Source organism: Miscanthus floridulus, chromosome 15, assembly GCF_019320115.1.
Source record: "Miscanthus floridulus cultivar M001 chromosome 15, ASM1932011v1, whole genome shotgun sequence".
Classification (NCBI taxonomy): domain Eukaryota; kingdom Viridiplantae; phylum Streptophyta; class Magnoliopsida; order Poales; family Poaceae; genus Miscanthus; species Miscanthus floridulus.
Genome location: NC_089594.1, coordinates 78,889,045 through 78,900,086, shown reverse-complemented (window position 1 = coordinate 78,900,086; position 11,042 = coordinate 78,889,045). Strand labels below are relative to the sequence as shown.

The following is an 11,042-nucleotide window of genomic DNA, read 5'->3' as shown; positions in this document are numbered from 1 at the left end:
AGAAGGAGTCCTTAGAGGCCGTCATGTGGTTACTTGCACCAGAGTCCAGATACCACCACCGCTCCTGGTCGGCGCCCACATGCCCGAGGTGAACTTGGGCACGTGGTTCGTCGAGGTTGATGATCTTTAGGGCCTTCCCAGGTCCTTCCACCATCGTCGCCTCTTCCCTCTCCATGGCCTCAACATCGTGCAGTGCACAGAATGTTGCCATAAGGATAGTGGCCTCATCCTCATCATCGGCTTTCGCCAGGTGAGCCTGAGCCTTCTTCTCCTTCTTGCGATTTGGGCACTCCCGTGCCCAATGGCCCATCTTCCCGCAACACCGACATGTGTTGGAGTCGATGTGCTTCTTCTCCGAAGAAGCCCTGCCACGATGTTTGCCGTTGCCACCGCGACTGGAGGAGGCTGCCTTCCCGGAGTTTCGCCGAGCAGCCCACTCCTCTTCCGTCAGCAGGAGTTTCCCGCTGTCCTTCGTTGCTGTCGCCTGCCTCAGGCGCTCGTCCACCACCCACAGACATCCTGCCACATTCTCAATGGTGAGGGTGGACAAGTCCAGCATCGTCTCTATGGAGAGAGCGATCTGGATGTACTTTGCCGGCACGGAGTGGAGGAACTTGGAGACCGCCTCCTCTTCGTCGATGGTGACGCCGTGGCTCTTCAGCTTGCTGATGAGCGTCTGCAGGTGGAGGGAGAAGCCCTCCACCGTTTCACCATCCTTGAACTTGAGGTTTGCGTACTCCTGCTTTAGAAGCTAGGCCGTCGCCTTCTTTGCGCGGTCGGAACCGACACGCATCGCCGCAATGGCCTCCCATGCCTCCTTAGCTGAGCTTTTCATCCCCAACGGCTCCCTATACTCCGCCGGTATAGCAGCAAGGATAGCCTCCAATGCTGACATGTCGTCTTCTTCCACGTCGGTGCCCTTGTCAACAGCATTCCAGAGCCGTCGGGCTCTGAGCTTGACCTTCATGGTCACCGACCACTCTCCATAGTTAGTGCGAGTCAGTGTCGGCCAAGTGGTGTCGCTGACCTCCCGCACCGTGTGAACAACTACATCCGGTAGTGGCTGGGCAGCTACGACAGTGCCACTGCCGTCGCCCAACTCCGAACCGCCTATCATCGCCATCGGTTAGAATGACGACGGCGCTTGTACGGCTCCGATACCACTTGTTGGCCCACAGTTAGCCTCCCGACCACTACAGATAGCCTCCAGACCACTACAGATAGCCTCCAGACCACCGAGATGGCCTCCAGACCACTCCAGATAGCCTCCAGACCACTACAGATAGCCTCCAGACCACTCCGTTGGTCTCACAGGATCACCGGCTCACGACAGTGAACCACTCTAGCCGATCTTGCCAAGCACCGGCTCAGGCGAGTGGAGCACTTGACGGTCTCACCGAGCACGCGCTAGTGTTGTCGAGCACCCACTAGCCGTGCAGACCACGTACCGGCGTTGTCCGTACCCACACACTACGGACGGAGTTGGGAGAAGAAGGGAGAACAGAGCAAGCACGCACAATACAAGACAACAGCGTTGGCCGAGGCCCTGTCTGTGTGATGGCAAATCTGAGCTCTCTTTACTGAGTTGCCATACATGTCTATTTATACAACTCTAACTATCTAGTCCATGTGCAGCGCCCATGCTGGCACAGTAACTAGATAACCTGACAGGGCTGACTCTGTGCCGGCCACTGCCTGTTCCTACAGTGCTGCAGGTGAGCCGTGCGGCGCCTGCACCTGCAGCGGCTACTGTATCACAGCAGGGGGCAAAGTCGGCGTCACCTTCCCTTGCTGTGTTCACACACAGCAGGCGGCTAAGTCGGCGCCGCCTTCCTCTGCTGTGTTCATACAAGGTGGCAGTAGATTAGCTAACAATCTGCTTCTTTCGGTACCTGAACATTTTCAAGACTATCAATGCGCAATGATCCACAGAGCTCTTCCAAATATCCTATCTGCCTTAATTCAAATACTTTACATTCACGTTTGACGACAAATCTTCTTAACTCTTGTAGTGATTTTAATTTCCCAACCTCAACAATGCTAGAGTGTATCGCATCATCTTGAACAAGAAAATGATGTAGCTTTACAAGGTTGCTCATATCCTTTGGTAGATCATCAATGAAAGCATAATGTTTTGCATCCATGATTATCATGTGATAGAATATGGAAAGTTTGTTGGGAAATCTTGTTTGGTCTGGGAAAGAACCTCCAATCCGAAGGTAGCGAAGATGGACAATACGGTAAAAGTTGTGCAACAAATCTTCCACGTTATAGGATGCACTTGAAAGAAAAATAACACAAAGGCCCTTTGCTTCCCTAAATAAATCACCAAAAGCCTTCACAAGGCAACCATGGTCTTCCCCAAATATCATCAAAGTCCGCAGTTTTTCAACTTTTAATTTTGTATCCAATGTATTGAAATACTCCACAGATTTTTTGAGAGTCTGTCTATCCTCGACACTAATGTTGATAGACAAATGGATGATTGATGATAGGACTTCTGAGGGGCTCACTTCAGGTTGAGAAATGTCTATGCTAAGGCATTCAAGTGATGAAACTTTTCGTGATAATTCATGTAAGAGATCATGAATGATGTAACAAGTTCTTCCATTGTTTTCCCCTTTATTTTCCAAGAATCCATAATTAACCAACATAGTCAAATGACTTAGTCCAATATCTTCAACTCTTTTATTTTCACCATGTGATGCCTGCAAAACTTCTTGTCCTATCCAGAAGTTAATTAGGTCTTCTTTTTTGAATTTGTAATCTTGAGGAAATAAAGCACAGTAGGAGAAACACTGCTGAAGCTGAGAAGATAGGTAATCAAAGCTCAACTTCAGTGCAGGCATAATGTCATTCTTGCCGTTACTATGCTCCCATTCCTTACTTTCTAAGATTCTAGTCCAGTGAACCGAGTCAAGATGGGTTTTCAACAATCTACCAACAGTTTTAGCTGCAAGAGGGGAGCCCTTTAGTCTACCAGCTATCTTAAACCCAGTTTCTAGCAAGAATCTATGCTCCTTTCTAGATTGATCATCACCACCAAAGATAATTTCTAGGAAGAATTCCTCAAAATCTTTATTTTCTATACCTTGCAAATATATTGAATGATCATTTTTCCGAACCATTATTTGTGCTTGTGCTGGAAATCAAGTTGTAACTATAATTATATTACCTTGTACTTGTGATTTTTTGAATGGCACCAATAGCTGTTTCCATTCATCCTCATCACTGCAGTCCCATATATCATCTAATACAAGCAAAAGCCTCTTATTTTTTAATCTTTGCCCAATCAACTCACTAGCAGTACCATTACTACTTTCACGATCAACTTTAGGGATATATCTTTGAATCTCTTCTATCAGCTTATTCACATTAAAATTGAGTGAGACACATGTCCAAACTCTGACATCAAAATGTTCTTGCACTTCTCCATTGTGATATATATGTTGTGCAAGAGTTGTCTTTCCTATGCCCCCTGGACCAACAATTGGAATAATTGTGAGGACGCCATGACAGTGTTTACCCTTTGTGATATCATCTATGATCCTCTTCATCATAAGCTCCCTCCCATATAGTTTTGGCTCTATACTTTCAGAGAGGGTGATGGGGCGATTTTGTGCAATGTTTGGGGTAGTGCTCCAGTCAGAACCTAATAGTTTAATAGCACTAGAGAACTTCTTTTCAATGAGCTGCATTTGCTCTACAATATGTTCTATTCTTCGGGAGGCATTATCCCTATCAAATCTCAACTTTGGTGGTTCATCATGAATAGATGGCAACACATTAAAGGTCCAGGTTGTGGGCACAACCTTCGGCATGCTGGCCACTACTACAGATATCATTTGTAGGGGCGGCTCAAGACCATTTGTAGGGGCGGTTTGGCCAGCCGCCCCTACCAAATCGTCTCTACAAATCATGCATTTGTAGGGGCGGTTCCTAGACCGCCCCTGCAAATCGATTTGTAGGGGCGGCTGTAGTACCAGCCGCCCCTATAATACCTATTTGTATGGGCGGTTCAGTCTAGAACCGCCCCTGCAGTATGTTTTTCCGCAAAAAAATCAAATTTACAATTCAATTTCGATCAGAACACTGTTTGTTTCCGCATATTCCATCCAGCGTTCGCGTTGCTGAACGCCCCGCGACCAACGTTCCGCCAAACACCCCGCGACCAGCGTTCGCGTTGCCGAACGCCCCGCGACCAACGTGAGCGAGGAAAGCGAGATAATCCCGCCGAACGCCCCGCGACCAACTTTCCGAACCGCGTTCGCTCAAGAGTATTATATAAACTACAAGCACAAGAGTATTGGATAAACTACAATTACAAGTTCAATTCACAAGAATATATACAATCCATCATTAAATAGACATAATTCACAAGGTAAAACCAATATCAAATTCCATACACATTGTTATCAACGGCCTAGAGCTAGCCTTTCGGTCTCACAAAGGTGTTGGTACTGAGGATTTCTACCTAAGTCAGACTCTCGGTCATGGTAGGTGCCTTTAACGTGTACAATCTGGTCCAATATGAAGTTGCAAAGGTCGCCGACGAGCTCTAAGAGTTGATCATCCTTATATGGGTCTCTTTTCATTTCTTTCTCTTCTTTCCACTACAAGAGAACAAGTTTCGGTTTAGTATTTCATACCATGTACGAAGTTTTTATACTACGGGTGAAGAGGTTCAAACTTACCCTTAAGGGGTGTCTCCTGTAGGCACCGGTGTTACTCATCATAGAACATATATAGTATCCACAATGTATACTCCCAGGCTTCTGCTTGGGGCACTGTGTGTTTTGCATATGAAAATGTTAAGTAATGCTTTTGACAGCCATGTAATGGAGTACTGAAGAAAGTAAGTTACACTTACCACACATAGTGTTTTTATAGCTAGCTTTTCCTTCCTAGCTTGGATCATGCCTTCCGTGATGTTTAGTGACATAGAACCTAAATACCCTATTCGAATTATTTTAGCAAATACAACTTGTTAGTATCCAAAAGTGAACGTTACAAGTATGTATACAAACATATAAGCTAATGAGGATTGTCGATATGTATACGTCTTGAGAATCGATATGAAGTCTTTGTATGTCACCGGGTCCCTATCTATTGAATCAAAGACCCATGCCATGCTCCTCCCGACATCGACGCCTATACAAATCCAGTGGTTGCTGCATGGATTTAATCATAGAACTAGATAAGCTCTTTTGCATCGAATAAAATATATCGAACAAAGCTTTAAGTATAGAGTTGAACTTACTCGAAGTTGTATGGTAGCCATATAGTAGAGTGCTGTTGGAGAATTTTAAAAGCCAGGGCAATGTATGCCGCAACCTTAAGGGACTCTTCCCTTAGTTTCGCCGTACGGATGTGCTCTTTCTCCCGAAGAGGTCTTTCCAGCAGCTAGCTCTTTGGCATCCAGTTTCCACTAGTTTAGGGTAATTAAAATTTGTTTGTGCTATAGCTTGAGGGTCTATATACCCGGCTTTCACACTTGGCATTTGTTTGACAATGTGCACTTGCATTCTACAAATCACTGGCGTGGGTTAGTTACAACAAAATTCAAAGATTACATTCATATCATATCGGGAGGACAAGGACTTACAGGCACCACGTGCGAATTAGATTCATCTCCATTGCTCCGAGGTGAAAGCATGTCTGCATGTCATTGAAGTCAAAGACAATTTTCCCGGCTGGGCTTCCAAATGTGCCGGTGGGGAAGCATGCTTGTACGAGGTCTATGCTCGTTGGGAGAACACGCAAGTACCAATCATGGAACCTTCTCATTCCAAGTGGTAGGCGCTGGATGTCCCGGTTTGGTAGGAAGGGCTTGCCTCTTTCATATGTTTTCAGGCAATCCTTTGACCATTTGATGGCATCAACATTTGGATACTGCTTTGTTGTTTGGTAGGAGTTTGCTAGTGACGGCCTCCTCAGAACCCTGTGATGTGACTTTTTTAACTTGGTTCTCAGGCTTGAACTGGTCATGGGAATACCACTTATGCACCGATGAGACATCTTTCATAGGAACATAAACTGGTCTTATGGTGATTGGATGCTTCTTTCGAAGTTCCCATTCAGGCACGTCCTCATCTTCTTGTGCATCACCTTCTTCAGGAGGCACTCGTTGTTCATGTATCGGCTATGCTTGTTGAGAAGACTGTGGCATCTCATTATGCACTTGCTCGGTACGAGCTGGAGAAGGTTGTGGCTTATCAGGCACATGCTCGCTAGGAGGTAGGGAAGAATGTGGCATCTCAAAAATGTGGTGGTCATGAGATAGTGAAAATATTTCCCCGACCTCAACAACTCGCTCCAAATTTGGGAGAGGGGGAGGCGGTGAAGAAGCAGTCAATATAATGTCCCGTTTGTGCCAGAGGATGAACTGCCCCATTACGTCTCCAAGTAACACCAGCCCCTCGGGAGTTGTGTAGTCTATCCTCCACTGCATGAACTCGGGCTTCACGGTATGCACCTCGACCCTAGTGTAGTCTGGCGATATCTTATTATTGTGGTGTAAGCCACCAGGAGGATGTGCCACACCCGTTGCCACCTCCATCACAATGTTCTACCGGCTGCTGAGAAACACCAAGGTGCAACTAGTTGGTTTCCATATGCGATCGACGGGGGTTGTGGCTGCAGTGGAACCTTGGCTGCTAGGAACTTTCGGAGGGCTGCCAACTAATGCCTAGTTCTCCCTGGCGGCGTCATTAATGTCCAGTGGCTCCGTAGACAGTCCTTGCTCCTCCAGCGCCTTCACAACTAGAGCCTTTACTTGGAGCTCAAGATTAGTCTCCCAGTCTCTGCCATGTTTCTTGTACATGTGCCTGTCCTCTTCGAATCCTGTGCTTCTAGGTCGTCCTTTTCCCTAGCCCCCTGGTGCGGCCTGTGTGCTCCTTGTTTCCCAAGCCAAGGCTAAGCTCGTCCCTCTCTCTGGAAGGATTGAATGAGCCCTTCTCCTTGTCTTCAGCATATTTCAGTATCCTTGATACTGCCTCTTGGGTCTTCGGCTTATCAAACTTAAGATTACCGCCGATGATTCTGTACTCCTCGCATATATCCAATTCCTTGAGCGTACTTCAAATTCGTCACATCGATATTCCCAGCAGCTGCGGCCTCTTCGTCCATCTTCCTAAACTGCTCTTCCTTGGCATAGTAGCCACCTGGGGCCTAGATGATGGTGGTGTTTGTTCCTCTTCGCCAGCTCGGTGTTACGGGCACTGAGCTCCAATGCCTCCGGTGAAGTCTTCTGAGCCACGAGCTCCTCCCATTGACTAGGAGTTATTTTGCTGAACTCGTTGAAGGGAGTTAACCCCTTTTGGATATACTTCTTGTTGAGCTCCGACCTCCAATGTCGGAATGACTCTCCCATCATCCTGAAAGCATTTTTTTACCAGTTCGTGCTTACCCTCCGAAATCTAAAATTGAGCTTTAGCTGCCTATCCCATAGTTCATCCTTTTTCTTCTCTGGTACCTCTTTCCAGTTAGGGATTGCTGGGTTCAATTTATCTCTTACTAGGGCCCCGATCGCATTATAGAATCGTCCTCTTAATTCCTTCGACTCAAGGATCTCCCCTGCTGGCCCAACCTCCGTTATCACATAGCATGCCTTATCTGGATATAGATTTGCTTTTCTATCCCCTCATTTCCTCTTAGGCTTGGTAGTCAGTGGTTGTGTCTTGAGGTTATGGAGCAGAGGCCTCAATGTCCGTCTCTATGGCTGTTGCCTCTGCTCTCCTTTCCTCTACTCCGTCTTGTCCAGCGAGATGTCGCGACGTCGACGTCATCTTTTCGAGTTTCAGGAGGGACCTATATATACGACAGGTCAAAGTGTTAGTAGAGGTAACACAGCCAAAGCTTTAGCAAAATTTACAAGCTAAGGCTTTTTCCCTACCTCCTCAGTTTGGGTCAAAATCCTTGTCCAAATCTTCCTCCAGTTGGCCTCCTTCTGGCTTCACGTGGGAAAGGATCTTCAGGACTTACATATCCCTCTTCTGAGTCATCATCATCATCATCATCCTCTTCTTCTTCGCCTTCAAGCAGCCTCTCCTGCTCTTCCTTCTGCTCCCCCTTCCTCCTCAGTCACACTGCTCCTGAGTAAGCATCACTTCTAGATCCTTTTCTAACTCGTTATCGAACTGCTCCTGAGTAAGCTGGTCCTCTAGTGCTTGCTCCTCATAGGTTGGCTGCTCATCATGCTCGGGGCATTGGGCTGCACTGTCTGGTGTCCGCGACATTATTTCACGCTTTGTTCTAATAGATGCAAGAAAGTGTGCTTTAGGTACGCGAGAAGGTATAAGAAATCAAAAAGGTCTATAAACCAAAGTAGTCCTATAAAACAACAATATATCAAAAAAACTGAGTAGTAGCAGTAGTAGAGGCCTCAGAAACATGTCAATCATCATCTGATCTTGAACTTGGAGCATCAAGGCATCATAACAGAGAAGAGAGGAGAAGGTAATGTAGGGGACGGCTGCTAATGATGCCAAGTTCCTCACAAGTTCTTGATCATCAGCTCATATTCCATATAATGTATGGACTTAGACAATTTCATCATCGGCAAAACAAAGGAGAGGAGAGGAGAGGGGAGATTTGGCAAAAAAAAGCAACAACTGCTTAACAAACATAGAGAGGAAAAGGTGTAAAAAAAGTAGCAGCTGCTTCCCAAACATAGAGGATTGGAAAAATAGCCAAAAAAGAGGACCCATTCGATCATCATGCCAATTTAGATACAATAGTAGTAGTAGTAGGACAGTAGTATAGAAGTAGCAGCCAGCAGTGTAGTAGCCTATTAGTTAAGAGCAGCAGCCACTTAGATACAGTAGTGGTCGTAGATAGAGTAGTAGAAGTGAGTCACTTAGTAGCAGCCACTTAGTAGTATAGGGAAGTGAGTAGAGTAGCAGCCAGCAGCTAGGGAAGAGAGTAGAGTAGCAGCCAGCTAGTAGTAGTAGGAGTAGCTAGCAGTAGCAAGTAGAGTAGTAGTAGTTCATTAGAGTAGTCTAGGACAGTAGTAGGACTATAGTATAGCAGTAGAGTAGTAGTAGAGTAGAGAGTAGTACAGTAGTAGTAGAGTAGAGAGTAGTTGAGTAGTAGTAGAACAGTAGTATAGCAGTAGTAGTACACAAGCAGAGCCACTTAGTAGTGCAGTTGAGAGTAGTAGAGGAGTAGTAGGATAGTAGTATAGCAGGAGCCACTTAGTAGTATAGGGAAGAGGGCAGAGCAGCAGCCAACACTAGAGTAGTATAGAGTAGTAGTAGAACATATAGTAGGACAGTAGTATAGAAGTAGCATCCAGCAGTGTAGTTAAGAGCAGCAGCCAATGTGTTCCAGGAAATAAAGCCATTAATAAGAACAATGTGCAAAACAATGTGTCTAGTGGCGCACGTAAAAAAAGGCGAAAGAGCTGATATGCCAATGTGTTCTAGGAAATAAAGCCATTAATAAGAACAAGTATCCTTAATCCCAGTCAAGTGGTAGCTTAACTCAAAATATTTACTGGCCTTCTACATATTCTATACAAGTTTTAGGTTACAATATTTTTAGTTACTAGAAACACGTCCACTAAAAATGTTACATATTTAAGAAAAAAAATCAATCTGCTGCAAGTAGAAGTATCGAGCTACAGTTAGAGATGAGAGAGATATAGAGTTTAGTATGGGAGAGAGACTAAAGAATGCTGTAGATATTTAAAAAAATGATGGAGTGTACTAAGGGTTCGATTTGTGGACAGGCTCGTGTTTGGGGAGAAGAGAGCAGAGTCTAAAATTTATGAGAGATAGAGGTGTTGTGATGCAATTAGAGAGGAGAAGTGATAGACTGCAGTAGATGCAACAAGGCAATAGAGTGATAGTTTGGGAAATGTGATAGAATACAAGCATCAGTACTACCATGTTGACAAGGTGGGAGGTGCTGTTAAGTAAAGAGGGCCTTAATTTCTATGGCAAGTGAGAGTTATGCAGTAGAAAGTATTAGAAGAAGCAAGCAGGGTCTAAAATTTATGGGAGACAGTGTGCTGTAGTTAGAAAGAAGTGATGTACAAATTAGTATACAGTTGCATTGATGAGTAGGGTATGGGCACAAGAGGAGTTGACAGTAAATTTTTTAGTGGAGGTGTGGTGGCAGAGTGCTTTGTGCAGTGCAAGAAATACAGTTCAGGAGGTGCTAGAAATATGAGTGCTAGATAGAGAAAAAAAGGCCCGTAGGCTACAACAATGTACTAGTTATAGGCATGCAAGTGAAGGGCTCAAAGACAGTAAAGAGCAGTGACAGATTGCTGAAGTAGTAGATCAAAAGCACATGTAGGGATTGGACATTTCTATAGGCTGGCTACAGCTGGGTTAATAATATCCTTGGCCATTTCTTCTCAATGACAGATTGAGTCCACGAAATTTAAACTATATGCAGAATGATAACTAAGCAAGTAAAAACTTGATTTTCAATGGTAGAATTCCTGAAGAATTTTCGCTAACTAAAAACAACACTTCAACTGCTTTTCTTTTCTTTTTCACTTAAACAAGTTAGGTATTTTACTCTTAGATGCTGCTTGTCCAAAGGAACTTTGCAAGCATGCACAACCAAGTACAAGAATAAGAACAAAAACACAGAGCAATAACACAACTCCCAAGTAATTTATGTGGTGTTAGGCTAGAGCTCTATCCCAACAAAAACAGAATGCATTAGTTCTCCATAAAAGAGTTTGCAAGCTCTAGCAGATCCACTGCATGGCAGTGACATTAAGGTCTCCCATCACATGGCAATAATTAGCCTTCTAGACAACATGGAAAATGCAAATACAACGAAGAAAAGGTCCCCAGTAAGAACCTTGATAAATCTTACTATGGCCCTTCATGTACGCCCTTTCAAGTAACATATTTTGTTCAAATGCTAATAGGGAAGAAACAAGAAGTACTGATACAGATTTTCAAGAAAGCACAATCCATAAAGAATTTGCTTTTAGCTTCTGATGGTTAACACAGTGGCCAGGGATACAAATGCATGGAAATCAGTAATCCACATGCCAGAACCAATACTAGGCTACTGGT

At 44.9% G+C, this 11,042-nt stretch overlaps 1 protein-coding gene across 1 annotated transcript; it reads right to left on the bottom strand.

Annotated features, from left to right (window-relative positions):
- Positions 1-1,868: 1,868 nt before the first annotated feature.
- LOC136507744 (putative disease resistance protein RGA3) lies at positions 1,869-3,821 on the bottom strand. Its single transcript, XM_066502369.1, has 2 exons — positions 3,176-3,821; positions 1,869-3,091 (listed from the first exon to the last, which is right to left on the bottom strand). The coding sequence occupies exons 1-2, from the start codon at positions 3,819-3,821 to the stop codon at positions 1,869-1,871; spliced, it is 1,869 nt and encodes a 622-aa protein (XP_066358466.1).
- Positions 3,822-11,042: the final 7,221 nt, after the last annotated feature.

Excerpts from the sequence above, each read along its gene's own strand:
- LOC136507744 (XM_066502369.1), bottom strand. The coding sequence starts at position 3,821 with ATGCCGAAGGTTGTGCCCACAACCTGGACCTTTAATGTGTTGCCATCT. Across the intron at positions 3,092-3,175 it reads CAAAAAATCACAAGTACAAG|GTATAGAAAATAAAGATTTT; the intron begins GTAATATAATTA and ends TATATTTGCAAG.